Source organism: Mustelus asterias, chromosome 17 (genome assembly GCF_964213995.1).
Source record: "Mustelus asterias chromosome 17, sMusAst1.hap1.1, whole genome shotgun sequence".
Lineage (NCBI taxonomy): Eukaryota > Metazoa > Chordata > Chondrichthyes > Carcharhiniformes > Triakidae > Mustelus > Mustelus asterias.
The window spans coordinates 47,227,790-47,243,070 of record NC_135817.1 but is presented as its reverse complement, the minus strand read 5'-3'; the positions used below and the strand labels follow the sequence as shown (position 1 = coordinate 47,243,070).

Genomic DNA, 15,281 nt, shown 5'->3' with positions numbered 1-15,281 from the left:
TACATAAAGTGTTGGAACTGTAATTAAGATTCTCTCTCTTTAAAAGTTTCATTGTTTTGAGAATTATTTAATGCAAGGATATAATCCTGGTTGAGTAATGCTGCCATCTATTGGAATCTCCTGGTGGAAATCAGTTCTAACTGGTTAAGAAATTATGCTCATTCTGCCAGAATTGTAAAATATCAATAACAATCAAATTCTGGGGCTATAATTATTCACAGATCCAAGTTTAATGGTGGGAGTGGAAATTTCTGTAGAAAGGGAAGAATTTGGCCAAGAAATTCATTGATTGTGCCTGTTTTACAGAAATAAAATGGATGCCTAAGCATCTAAAATGCTGGCCGTCATGTGCCCAGCCTATGCCAAAAGCTCATCACTTATATTGGCTTGGTGGCCATTCAATTAAGATCTTTTAAATAATTGTAATATGTTTCCTGTAAGTCCCTTTTATACAATTGGTCTGCGACAGCTCCTGTTATGTGATAGAAATGTAGAAAATAGGAACAGGAGGAGGCCATTCTGTCCTTCAAGTCTGCTGTGCCATTCAGTATGATCATTGCTAATCTTCACTCTCATTACCATACTCCACCCCTCCCCCCTGCCTCACTCTCCCCATATCCCTTGACACCTTTAGAGTCTAGAAATTTATCTATCCCTTTCTTAAATCTATTCAGTGACAGTGCCTTACAACCTTCTGTGGAAGAGGATTCTACAGGTTAACCACCCTCACCTCAGTCCTAAATGGCCTAGCCCATAGCCTGAGACTGTGACCCCTTGTTCTAGACCCCCCAGCCAGAGGAAACAACATCCCTGCATCCAGTCTGTCCAGTCCTGTCAGAATTTTATAGATTTCAATTAGATCCCCTCACATTCTTCTGAATTCCAGTGAATACAGGCCTAGTCGACCCAATCCGTCCTCATAGGACAATCCTGCCATCCCAGGAATCGGTCTAATGACCTTCGCTGCACTCCCTCAATGGCAAGTTTGTCCTTTCTTGGGTAAGGAGACCAAAATTGCACACAATACGTCAGGTGTGGTATCAACAAGGCCACACACTGTACTAAAACATCCTTGTTCTCATACTCAAGTTCTCTTGCAAAGAAGGCCTACATACCATTTGTCTTCTGAATTGTTTGCTTTACCTGCATGCTTGCTTTCGGTAACTGGTGCACTAGGACAGCCAGGTCCCTCTTTATGTCAACATTTCCCAATCCATCACCATTTAAATAATACGCTGTCATTCTGTTTCTCTGTCCAAAGTGGATAACTTCATATTTATCCAAATTATAATGCAGCTGCCATGTATTTGCCCACTCAGTCAACTTGTCTATATCACCTTGAAGCCTTTTATCATCCTCTTCACTACTGACATTCCCACCTAGTTTCATGTTATCAGCAATATTGGAAATATTACTTTATCAAAAGCTTTCTGAAAATCCAAATACAACACATCAACTGATTCACCCTTATTTATTCTATTAGTTATGCCCTCAAAAAATTCCAGTAGGCTTGCCAAACATGATTTTCCATTCATAAATCCACGTTGACTTTGTCTAATCCCATTGATATTTTCTAAGTGTCCTGTTATCGCATTCTTTAGAACAGACTTGATGTTAGGTTAACCTAACTGTAATTAGTCTGTGATTCCCGGCTTTCTCCCTCACTTTTTTTATATAGTGGGGTTACTTTTGCCATCCTCCAATCTGGCGGGACTGTCCTTGAATCTACAGAACTTTGGAAGAACAAATCCACTGTTTTTATATCCACCACCTTTAGCACCCTTGGATGTAGATGATCAGCACCTGGGGATCTATCAGCTTTAAGTCCGATTAATTTCTCCAGGACTAGTTTTTTAATAATACCAATTTCATTCAATTCCTTCTTCTTACTGAATCCTTGGTTCCTTTGCATTTCAGCAAGTTATTTGTGTTTTCCTCTGTGAAGACTGAACTAAAGTAGTTGTTCAATCATTCTGCCAGTTCCTTGTTCTCTATTATAAATTTTTCTGTTTCAGATCTTGGCAGGCTCCGTGTTCTCTGAGTATGTCCAAGCTGTAAGAGATTTCATCGTCATCTATTGCTCCTCTCATGAGTAAGAAGCCGATGCAGCATCAGCAGAGATGTGTCCACAGAACTGGCAGTTCATGGTTGTTGTTGGTGTTTGGGAGAGCTTCTGTGGCTGTGTCACCTCTGGCCTTCCTCTGGTTATGTGGGTTGTTGCGGGTTTGGCATAGTTGGTCCTCGAAGTATACCGAACCAAGTTTCAGTTCTTGCCTTCACATGGGCCCGTTGGCCACAATGTTTTCCCAAGAGAGGTGGTTGTCAGAAGTTGCATCATGCTTGAGTCCAATAGTGTGCTAACAAAGTTTGTTTCCGCTTCTAAGCTGGAAAGATGGGCTCCAAGCTCTGCACTGTATCTGTACCAAGTTGGTGTCAGATTCCTCCATGTCATTGAAAGTACACATTCTAGCAAGCTTCTCATTGCATCAAGCATTGCATTGTACTTACTATCAGCTGCCTTCTGTAGTTTGCTCTACCAAAGATTTTGAGTTCTCTGCAACAGCACAGGAGCTGGCCTCTGGTGAGCTGACACCTCTTCTATTCTAGTCTTGGTCTATAGCTGCAGGCTACTCATGTCCAGTGTCTGACCATGTGCAAATTCTGTCTCTGAGAAACTCTAAATTACTTATAGTGTTAGTTTCTGAGGTGGTGGCTGAAAGTGTGACTGACTGTGTCTTCATCATCCTCCCTCTTCTTGCAGTTTTGCCACTGTGTGGCAGATTACACTTCTTGGGTGTCTGAAAGGAGAAAGGCACAAGGGTATGGATGTGGTTGGGGATGCAATGAAAATAAGTGAAATGTGCACTTACACCACTGCAGTTTATGCGATAAAACATCAAGAGATTCACAGTGTATCATGGGTAGAATCTTGTGGAGGTGACAGGGTTCCTGGCCACTAGCTGGAGAGCCAATAAAAGCTCTTCATTCCCTCTTTTAGCAAGGCCTGCCATCATGTGCCAATCTTTGGAATTCACAATCTCAGAGGGTTGTGGATGCTCCATCGTTGAGTTTATTAAAGGCTGGGATAGACAACCTTTTGGTTCCTCAGGGAATCAGGGCACATGGGGAGTGGGCAGGAAAGTGGAGTTAAGGCAGAAAATCAGTTAGAATTCTTTTGAATGGCAGAGCAGGCTCGAGGGGTCTTTATGGTCGAATTTTGCTCCAGTTTCTTATGTGCAATGTTACGTAATTTACTTGAATTCAGTCCTTGCAGAATCATGTTACTTCCATATCAGAAAAAATATGGCTCAGTGTCAAAATAGTATAAATATATCTTAATGTGCAATCTGCTGTTTCATGCACGGTTCAAAGTTAATGCCATTTAGAACAACATTTTGGATCTCACTGTCTCCTGACGCAATCATCACATGAAGTCTTAAAATGCAGAAATTCAAATGCTAATTAGTTTTGTAACTTTGTAGAGACAAAAAAAGTACAATTAAACTTACAAATAGATTTAAGGGAAATTTCAAAAACAAAAATTTCAGACCTTGGTGCCATGCATGTACTGAGTTTGTGGTGTGGTTTCAGAGCCGGCAGATCCAGTTGACATTTTCTCACTTTGGAAGTTAGAAGTGCCATAGACAACGCAGATCTCTGTTGGCAGAGTCTTCGAAATGCTGTGGAAAATAGGCTCCCCTCCCGGGCGTCATTTCTTCTATCCATCGGAGCATACACAGTTCTGTCAGTTACAACGGAGCAACATCAAACACTTTCAAGATTAGCAATAGGGTAAAGCTGGGCCACATCCTGGTGCCAAGATTCTGTGGCATATTCTTCTCCATATTGCTATTCTCTGCTTTGAATGACTCAGGTGAGGGTGTCTCCATGCATACCACAGCTGATAGCAAGCTGTTCAACTTGACTGCACAACAACACCAAAGTGCATGAAGTCCTAGTTTGTGAATTGTTGTTTTCTGATGATGCCATGCTGGCACCCCATCCCACAGTTAGGGTGACCGACTCCATGGGGAAAAAAGTAAGGGGAAACTTCACCAGAGGAGTTGATGCAGTGGAGTGCACTGGACTGGGATGTGTGCTGATGGTACCTGAGGAGTGGGAGTATGGGGTGCTGATAAGACACGCGGGGGGGTGTGGGGGGGGGGGGTGTTCAATCCAGACTGGTGGAACCATGGTGCGAGGTAGGTGGGGGGCACGGGGGTTTCGTGATTGGGCGATGAGGCGGGGTGGTCTGGTTGCCAAAACCTGAAGGGTTGGGGTGAGTATGAATGAGAATGGCAGAGTCATCTGCTCAGCTCACCACACCACCCTGACTCCCCTCTCACCCTCAGGTCTTCCTAAAAACCCTATCCCAACCAAAGAGTCCAGATTTCACCCCCCCCCCCCCCCCCATCTCCATCAGGACTCCCCAGGTTCCCTCCCAGTTTGTCCTGGGCCCCCACTCTTCTCCTCAGGCCAGCTGGACATCCACTTCTCGCTTAGAATTTGCCCAATGATTGAACAGCAACAAGAGGACAACTTGAGCAGTTTCCTCAGTTACTGTCCAGAGAAATCTGGGACAAATGGCATCCCGGCAAGTCCATCCCTGGGCCACGGAACAGGAGGGTTGTCAACCTGACTGAGGTTCACTTGCAGCAACTTGTAGACCTGTTCTTCTTGGCCTGTAAGGAGTTTGGACCAATCTGTGTTAGGAACACCAAAGTTCTGGTTCAGGATGTAGAGGCTCCACTTTCTATCAACATTGACAAACTCGCTCTGGAGGTCATCAACAGCTTCACATACCTTGGATCTACAATCACCAGCAACCTGTCCTTCAATGCTGAAACCAGGATTGATAAGGCTGCAACTGTTATTTTGAAGTTGAGAAGGCAAGTGTGAATGGACAGCAAACTACTCGAAAATACAAAGCTCCTTGTATACCAAGCTTGTATTCTCAACATCTTCCTTTAAGTAGCAAAGCAAGGACAATTTATGCAAGCCATGAAAGTGGCTCAAAAGCTTCCACCTTCTCTGCCCCAGCTGAATTTTGGGCATCTCGGGCAAGTCAGAGTGCAGAATATGAAACCAACATGCAGGGATCCCCAGCATGCTTGCCCTCTTGAATCAGCAGCAATTTCATTGGCTGGGTCATGTGAACCAATGACCGCATTCCCAAAGGCATGTTCTACAGTGCGCTTGCTATCAGCACGAGAGCAACAGGTCACCCATGTGATTGATACAAGCATGTCTGCAAGGTGACCGGGTTCAGAGCTGATGCATGGGAAAGTCCTTGCTGCTGACTGGAGTACCTGGTGACAAATGGTCAGGAAGGATGTGGAAAAAGAGGACAAAAGAAATGACCAGATGGTGGAAAAGAGAGCCTGGCAGAAGAAAATATCATCAGTCGACCTTGGGCCAACTCTATTGATCTGTGGCAGCTGTGTAAGGGACTGCCACTCACGAGTCAGCTTCCACAGCCACAATAGATAATGTTCAATCCAGAAGTTACAAACATCCCAGGAGTGGTCCATCAACTCCAGAGTGGATGGTTGCCTGTCTATTAAGTTTTGTAGCATTTTTAAAAATTACATTAATATTTAACAAATAAATATAAAGGAGAATTCAAAAACAAAGATACACAATTTGCATTGTTCTTGGAATAAACTACACAGAAATAGAGACAACTCATGATTTCAAAGGTAGTTGAGCTAATAAAAGAACATTGGAGGAGCTTATACTTTCAATAAAGTTGAACAAGACAAGGAGTCTTTTAAGAAATCCAATTTGTAGCTATCTTCTGGATTTGTACTATCCCATACTTCCTCAGCATAGATCAGCAGCACACCATCTGAACTTTAACAACTAGCTTTGTTGAATAGAAAGCTGATATTTATCCTAAACCTTAATGAGCTGCTTCATAGTCTAAAATCTAAACAACATTAAAAGCAGAATTTTAAGATTCCCTGCAGGCAGCTTTGCAGGTGGGTGGTGGGGTTGTGACCAAAATTTCTGAGGGTGCCAATCCCACTGCCTACAACCCATCCTGGTCCTGGCCACAATTTAATAGGCAGAGTGCAAGACCACAGGCCACCTCCCTCCTGCATGCAACTTTTTGGCTGGAGGAAGTCAGCAAGGGGTGGGAAGCCCAGTAGGTAAGCCTGCCTACTTGGGCCTCCGGTGATAAGAGGGGATGCCTCATTCACGTGCTCCCTTTTCCAATTGGAGCACCCCTCACCACCCCTCCCTTCCAGGTTTCTTCTACTGCCCCTCCCACCCCAACCAAACTCATTCCTGAGCATCCAGGCCCCAACTCCTCTGGTGCGCCCCCACCCGAGACCTCATATCCTGGCCCCACCAAGATCCACCCTCAACTTATCTGTCATCCAGGTGTTGACTCTCTTTCATCAGAGACTGGTTGTAGTTGCGGAGGTGGCCACTGCTCTTAGTGGCACTTGCTTGGACCGAGAGCTGCCAGTCAAGGATGACTTTTTCAATGGTGGGACAGGAAACCTTGCCACCTGTAAACTTTCGCCCCTAGTGTCCTATCCTCCTCTCGTGGGCCTAGATCACACCGTCATTAAAGATAGAAAAACTTGCCAAGTTTCTGCTAAGTAAATGAAAGGGTTTAGCATTCACTGCTCTAGCAAAAGGCATAATTAGCAGTGCTGATATAAAGGCTGTCATATGATCACTTTATCCCTGGAAAAGAAACTAACAATTCAACAGTTTTCTCACAAAATCCTCCATTATTTGATGATGGTTTGGACATGAACCTTTCAGATCATTTTAGCTCCTCGTTATCACAATTTTAATTAATGGTCACAAATTCAATTGTATTTAATTGGAAATGAAAGTTTTCAGAGAGTGCCAGCCTTTACGAAGATACCCTGCATTTGTACAATTTGGCCAAGTGCAAAGTACACTGCCCATATAGAATGATAGCCTTTGGAAAAGGATAAGCAAATCAATCCTGTAGATGGTTGTGCAGAATAAACTGTAATTATAAAGTGTCACGATACATGCGTCGCATAAATCATAGAACGGTGACCCAAAGAAAGAGATTGGAAACATGTGTAATTAACAGTATTTATTAATACAGAATTCACGTAAGCTCACAATGTCACAGTCATGTTGGCATGCTGGCTGGTGGCTGTTCTAAAATGCATTAATTTCAACTACAGTTTATTTCTGAAATGTTCTTTAGACAGACCCAGCTTGTTAAATTAACTATTCTGTGGGTTCACCAACTGCTGCATAAGACAACAAAGAAAACAGGAAATTTAATGGCTGAATCACAGCCTTCTACATACATTACAATGTAAATGTTAACATACAATACTCAAACTGACGCGATATTATTTACTATATTCACAAAACAAATAGTACAATTATAACTACATTTTACACAGGGCAGGGATGCTACATTTAGTGGCATAAGCAGCAATGTTTAATGACACTATAATTAAAAAACTTGAATTGTAGTTTAGGTTCAGGGAAAACACTATTCCTTTTCCCTTCAAGCACTACATTACTGTTGAACTTTTATTTCCCCCCCGCCTCCAGCAGTCCACTTATTTCACTTCTAAGCCCATGTGGCAGAACAATAACAGTGTATGAAACAAATTAAAAACTAGAATATCATATCTATATTAAATAGTTGTCAATACTTATCACTATAAATAAAAGATGTAAGAAATCCCAGTGACACTGCTAAATAGCCTCTAACCCCTTCCCCACCCCCAAAAACCTCATACGTCACTACATGCAGAGCCACATCAATGCAGTTATGGTACCTGTTGTAATGCAATATGATACCCATTAAATTGACCAAGTAGAGAAATTACTGCAGTCATCAGCATCTTAAAAGCCTTGATGTTCAATATGAAAAGAAGCTACCCCTTTATTGCACAACAGTATGACAAAAATGGTACACTACCAATAAACAGAAAGGGTAGTGTGTTTGGATTCCTGGGATGTTGGCCTGGTCTTCTACAAATCCTATATTAGAAAGTTTCCAATTAGATCATGCCCTGTAAAAGAAAACAAGCCATCACAAGATTGACCAAGCAAAAGATATTTTTTGAAGACTGTTCTTACGAATATATTGTGAAGGCCCCTACCTGACCTTCTTCCCTTATCCATAATTTAAGGTAGCCAGTACATAATTTGATGGACAGGAAAGGCACTCTGATACTTTACCTAGTTTATCATGTAAACCTGGACAGTGAATGTCGGTTTACAATTTCACCACAAGACTATCAAATAAAACACAATCCTGTACCTACCTAACTTCCAGGAGTGTGAACAATCATAGAACAAATTCACTAAAGCTAATTCACAGTAAGTTCCAGCTAAAGCTGGAAACCTGGCATAGGCCAAGGATCAAATCTGGCACCTTCTTGATCATCGCACGAGATTTCATTATCGAGTTGCATCCTCTCAACCCCATGATTTTTAAAGAAAACTCGGTACAGCAGCAACAATTGTTGCACCATGTATCAGGACTTTAGAGTTGGGTTTCAAAATTACAATTGCTCCCCTCCCGCCCCAGTCTTCCCATGTCACACCTAAGTCTTCACTTGATAGGGTCAACAGCCCTACCTAATATCACTTCAAATGTAACCACGACCAAAACCACAAACCTGCAGATTCCCTGATAAAAATAGCTTGGTAGGATACCACTGGCTATCTCTCAAAAGACAATTAAGGGCAAGTTCCCGTAAACTGTAGAATTTGGCCTGTTCAGAATGACATCTTGTTGGAACAATTTCTAAAATGACTCTTCTGATAATCTGAGCAGAGTTTTTGTCTCCTATTTTGGATTACGTTTGGAGGCATCCTCATCAGGATAGTTAGACAGTAATAAGGGAATTTTAAGCACTGCCAACTGGAGAAGCTATTTAATTGGAATTGATCCAGAAAATCCAAATCCATCGTTTCTCCTCTAATCCCAAATAAATGTACAGAAATTAATCTATTAAAATGAGAAACACATTTTTGTCTTTGAGACAGCTCTAGATATGATTCTCTTTTGGTTAGACATCAATTGCTCAACCATAAACTTTCAGCCAATTCAGAAACTATTTTCTGAGATATTTCTTACATAAATCTTCTGAAATTGGAGTTTGTTCTGTATTCAGTGAAACATCGAAAACAATTTTGTTCACAAATAGAACCCACCTTCTTCTTCTTTGTATTACACCATTTCATACTGGTTTGCAGTGATGAATCGGGACAAACAACAGGCCAATAGCATTCCAATTAACTATAAAAGTAAAAAGAAAATACATATTTGATGAACCATTGTGACAGAGATGATAGAATTCAGAGCTGGGGAATAAACTTGTGTGCTGTATCCATGTTAAGGACAGCCAGGTCAAATTAGCATGGCTCTGTTTTGAATCTTGTCCCATAGGTTGACAACGGATGACACAATAATATTACGACAAGTGTCTACTGTGCTCCCTTCCCAGTTAATAACGCTATTCCCTATTCTGGCAGGAGGGCACTACTAAAGCAAGGCAAGTGACCAAGACAACCAAAAGTTCTGGCAAATGTTTTTACCATGAATAAAAGTGATGGAGAAGAATGACACTGCCAACCGTGCTGACTAACACCAAGAACCTGAGGATAATCAGGAAGGATAATGCACTGTGGTTCCAATCAAAGAGGATACGAGAAGCATAAGGTCAGAAAAGTAATTGAGTGATCAGGAGGAGTTGGGTGCACAGGGAAGATGGGTTGGGCCCTTTTGAAGAGATTAAATTGAAGATGATAGGTGGCAAGGTGGAGAGAGAAACAATAGAGGGATAGGGGATCAGACGCTGTGTGTGGGGATATGGTGAGTGATACAGGATGCAGCAAAGAGCAAGTGGAGATGATGACAGACAGTTGTTTAAATGGACCCAATTTTAAAGACAGAAATCCAATGGCTTGTAACACACCACAATGGAGGGGGCAGTGAGAGAAGTTTGTGGCGGTAGTTTGCTATGGAAAAAAGCCTAAATGAAGTAACAGGCAGATATATCCAAAGAGTGTGAGGCAAGGTAACATTTAACATGATAATGAAAGACTAGGTCAATTATGCACTTGAATTTGCAACCCTGAAACTTAAGGTAATGATGAGAGAAATAGTGCTGGAAAAGAGGAGAGAAGTGGAGGATAGTAATTTGGTGGGAACAATGGAGTGAACAAATAAATGTCGGGGAAAGGGCTGGGAGGTTGACTGTGATGAAAATTGATCTGAATCTTCACAAAAGATTACACTGAAGTAGATGATGTGATGTCCCAGTATGTTCCAGGTCAGAATCTGTGACAGTTATAGCGATTTATTTGATAACTCATGAAGTCTTTGATAAGGTATCACATAGCCGTGGGGTTATGCTGCAACTGTACAGGACCTTGGTGAGACCACATTTGGAGTATTGTGTGCAGTTCTGGCCACCTCACTATAAGAAGGATGTGGAAGCATTGGAAAGAGTGCAAAGGAGATTTACCAGGATGCTGCCTGGTTTGGAGGGTAGGTCTTATGAGGAAAGGTTGAGGGAGCTAGGGCTTTTCTCTTTAGAGCGGAGGAGGATGAGAGGCGACTTAATAGAGGTTTATAAGATGATGAGGGGGATAGATAGAGTAGACGTTCAGAGACTATTTCCTCGGGTGGATGTAGCTGTTACTAGGGGGCATAACTATAAGGTTCATGGTGGGAGATATAGGAGGGATGTCCGAGGTAGGTTCTTTGCTCAGAGTGGTTGGGTGTGGAATGGACTGCCTGCTGTGATAGTGGAGTTGGACACTTTAGGAACTTTCAAGCGGTTATTGGATAGGCACATGGAGCACACCAGAATGATAGGGAGTGGGATAGCTTGATCTTGGTTTCGGACAAAGCTCGGCACAACATCGAGGGCCGAAGGGCCTGTACTGTGCTGTACTGTTCTATGTTCTATAGGAGACTACTGGAGAAGATTAAAGTTTATGGAATTATGGGGAGAACAGCAAATTGGTCTAAAATATGGTGAGAAGGGAGGGAAAACAGACTGGGAGCTGAGGACAGATTCTCAGAGCTGTTAGAAGTGGGTTCTGTACTGGGACTGTAGCAATTCAGCCAAATGCCAGTTTCCTGTCAGCAACACCCTTTAATGTGCACCAAAAGAAAGATCCACTCCCATGGCTTACAGTCAGGTAATCTTCACCTCGGGACCTACATCAATGTTGCTTAAAAACTCCCACTGGCTGCTTCCCATTGGGTGAGCCTCTGCTCATTCAATAAGGCAGCTCGTACTCCACAAAGCCCACAAGTGGACCTATTGATGATCCCATGTGGCCTTCGTGGTCGTCATAACATGGATCACTTCAGTTTATTTTATGTGTCAATGATTTGGATGTTGGGCTAGAGAAAGTGACATCCAAATTTGCAAATGGAACTAAACTAAGAGGCGTAGTAAATCATTCTGAAAATCAAAATAGGTTGCAATGGAATATTGATAAGATAGTGGAATGGGCAACAAATGTGACAGATGGAAGTCATTAAGAATTCAATAAATGTTTGATAGTATGTTTTGGCGAAAATTTGGAATGGAGGAAGACTCAATAATTTGTAAGATCAGAAGGATTTGGGGTTCAGGTTCACAAAGCATTAAAAGCAGCATGTCAAACCGTAAAAAAGCTGATGGAATATTCAATTTGATGCCAAGATTAAGTGGTGATTTGATTGCAATGTTTAAAGCTATAAAGGGGCTAGAGTAGATAGAAATTGGTTCATTTCAATGGTTGACATATCTACATCATTTCATTCTAGTCTTGAGATTAAATGTATGAGATTTAGGACAGAGAGCAAAATAAGTTTTTTCTTTTACAGAAGCTACAAAATAAATATAGCTTTTTCAAGGCAAGGGGGAGAGGGAAAAACAAATACATTCTAAAATGAATTAATTAATTCAAATAAACTTTTTACACTTAAGAATATAATTAATTTGATGAGCTGTAAGGAATAAAATATTGAATTTACTTTCCTGGCTCATGCCAGAGTTCTCAATATGAATCCCAGCAGACAAAGTTCAGTATCAGGTCTGCAAAGTCAGAAAAGTATTCCTATAATGATTGTACCTGTAGGAAGGCAATTCCAAATGCAACCCCAGCAATAATTCCCATGTTTGTCTCCATGAAGCTGGTCACCAATTCATAGCAGCCCTATAAATCAGATCATTGAACGAGTTAGTTACATTTTCTATTTAATTCTTATTAAAATCTGTTTATTCAGTCCTACTTGTCTATAATTACAGGAACTAATTGAATTCTGACCATCGTTTTCATCCATGCGATTTTTCTTTCCTTCTAATATTTTCCCCACCAGATGCTGGCAGTTTGTGGAAGATGGTTGCAGTTGTCTTGTATTTTGCCCAATTCTTACGTGAGTCTCGATAATGGAGTACCATCAGACTGTAGAAGGTAGTTTGAACACAAACTTGTTGCCACTCAACATTTTCCTCAACTTTGCAAAAGGGCTCTGAGATCAAATGTACTGCTCCAACTGCTATTCATGCTAAGGTCAGTCAATCTTGCATACATCAAGAATGGACTAGTACCTTCTGATCTGTGTGGTATACAGTTGCACCAGGGTGCACTTTTACACACTGGACTATTGAGGGAATTATGATCATTTGCACTCCAATACACTTTCGGTAAAGTCATCTTGAAGTCAAGGATGTGAACTGACTCTTACAATTCCTGAAACATAAAACATTTCTGACCATTTTCTTCCTTCAAATTTTATAAATGGGCAAAATGAATAGTAAGAATATATTTGCAGATATAGAGAAGTGCAGAACTGAGGGTAAACCTGACAATTTCATTCCTGACCTGTAAATGTCCCTTCAGATAGATCACTAATCACCAGATACACAATAGGATACATTCTGTGATGCCACCTGCAGCTACCAACTATTTTTAATCGTAGGGGCACACCATGAATACTTCTCAAGAAAGGACTTAGCCTTCAACATAGAACAAAGAAATCCCTCACCCTTCACTGAATTTCATTTTTTCTAAAGACTGAAATAAGTAGTGTTATGGCATCCAGCAGACTGTGTGATGGCTTTATACTCATTACAATCTCAGTGCGATGTTCTTGGGGATTACAGAACATTAACAGGCATTATGACAAAAGGCAGGAAGTAAGAAATCACTGATAACGTTTGTTGCGTACTCTGCATTGGGATCCGGTGGGGGCAGGAGGGAGGGCAGCGATTGCGGAGGGTGGTATTGGTCTGCCTCTTGTGGGGGGGGTGTCTGCCGGGGTGGGGGGTGGGGGGGGGGGTCAGGGGGTGGGGAGATCATCACTGCGGAGGGGGAGAGCTGGAGATCAGGGCGCTCTGGGACGGGGAGGGTTGGGGCTGGCCCATGAATGGACGGGGGGGCCGCGATTGGGCTGTGGAAAGGGGGTAGAGCGGCAGCACTGCAGGAGTCCTGGGCTGGCCAGCAACTGAGCTGGCCAGCAAAGTGCAGGCTAACAGTTCTGGGCCACTGCGCACATACAGAGGCCCAGAACTGTCAGTCTCAGGCATGAATAGGCCCCGTCCCGAGCTTTTAATGATATTCGCGATTGTGACCTCTGCAAAGCACAGAGTGTGGGAGATTCTTGTCTGAACTCCCACTGAAAAAAACAATCGTGATTTACACCAGTTTTCCCGCAAATTCAGAACTTTTTGGGGGGAATCGCCCCTGCGATCTTTCAGAAAATTTAACAGATCTTTCAGTTATACCGCTTGATCATAAAGGATTGCCTCTGCATGTTGGATGGGGAAAAGATTGGTGAGCAGGATCATTTATATATATTAAAATTAATGGGTGAGAAAAACATTGAGCTGACTGTCTTGCCCAACACGATCTTTCTTTCTACCCAAGTACTTTAATAGAAAAATCTGTCTTGAAATGTTAAATTTAGTTTCCATCTGTCTGCTCAGTTCAATGATAACATTTCTCAGTTCAGGATAAGCAAGATGTCTCTCAGTATCTTAACCTTTTTTGCTCATAAATCATCACCTAAACAGATTAATTTTTCCTTATTAGCTGTCTATTTGTAGAACAGTGTGCTCAGATTGGTCATTGCATTTGGATGCACAACAACAGTGAAGAAGCCTCAAAAGCTATTCATTGGTTGATTTGGGGTTTCTCCAGGTGATTGAGCACAATGTAATTAGAAGTTCTTTCTTTACTATCTTTCACATCATTGCATATTCAAAAATAAAGGTGAATTATGTACAAAATCCTAATTATTGCTGCAGTAATAATGCTCAAGGTCCACACTTAAGTGGTGTGCCTTATACCTGCTGGTAGACTTTAGTGGCAGCAATAGTCACGTTGCGTAAATCAGCCGGGTTACAATCACTGCTGTTTATACAGCAACTCTGAGGAAAGCCATGTTCAGGCCAGTAGCTGCTGGTGCTCCAATTTGTGTAGTTCTGCACACCACAGCAGTGCAGCTGCAAAAGAAAGACATTTGATTTGCTTAGGTTTGTCATGCTGAAGGCAACAGATGCAGAAAGAGAGAAAATCAAAGAGAGAGAGAAAGAGAAACAGGAAAAGGTGTAAGGGAAGGAAATGAGGAAAATCTGGATACACAGACCAGGCTGAACGTTTACTGTTCTCGCAAATAGACTCACAAATGTTCTCTGAAAAGACTTGATTACCTGTTAAGACTTGCATTCCAACCATTATCTTGCAATTGAGTTTGTGTCAATATATGCCCTGTTTGTGAACTGAACTCTTCACTCACCTGATGAAGGGGCAACGCTCCGAAAGCTCGTGCTACCAAATAAGCCTGTTGGACTTTAACTTGGTGTTGTGAGACTACTTACTCGCAAATAAATAGAGACCTCAGGTGGAATTTTCACAAAAAATGACGAAGGGCTGGAATCTCCGACCTTGTCCACAGCTGCGATTCTCCAGTCCCGCTGCTGTGAATGAAGATTTGGCTGAGCACCAAATTCTTCGTTCTCGCTGGCAGCGTCAGTGGGATGTGGACAGCTGGAGAATTCTGGCCTAAGTGACATTTTGGGTGAAAAAAATGGAGTGTTTCGCACTAGCAGGCCTGGCGCAAACAGGTCACAATTTTTCCACACTTAGTCATTTTTCTGGAGAGTGGTGAGCTTTTCACCGGTCCTGAGGGGGCGGGGCCTAAACACGTCAGCCAGCCCACCTTTACAGAGATCAGGTGCCCCTTTTTAAATGACTCAGTATCCAGCAGCAGTGATGTCACCAACTAATCATTCTGAACAGTTTTTTCT

At 42.1% G+C, this 15,281-nt stretch overlaps 1 protein-coding gene across 1 annotated transcript in view; it reads right to left on the bottom strand.

Moving 5' to 3' along the window:
• Nucleotides 1–7,068: 7,068 nt before the first annotated feature.
• tspan7 (tetraspanin 7) overlaps nucleotides 7,069–15,281 on the bottom strand; it is a 96,205-nt gene continuing 87,992 nt past the window's right edge. The window contains exons 5-8 of the mRNA XM_078232576.1: nucleotides 14,322–14,477; nucleotides 12,103–12,186; nucleotides 9,181–9,265; nucleotides 7,069–8,030 (exon numbers count right to left, since the gene is read on the bottom strand). Of these exons, the coding sequence (XP_078088702.1) occupies nucleotides 9,197–9,265; nucleotides 12,103–12,186; nucleotides 14,322–14,477 (309 nt within the window). The 3' untranslated portion in view covers nucleotides 7,069–8,030; nucleotides 9,181–9,196. The remainder of the gene's footprint in view (nucleotides 8,031–9,180; nucleotides 9,266–12,102; nucleotides 12,187–14,321; nucleotides 14,478–15,281) is intronic.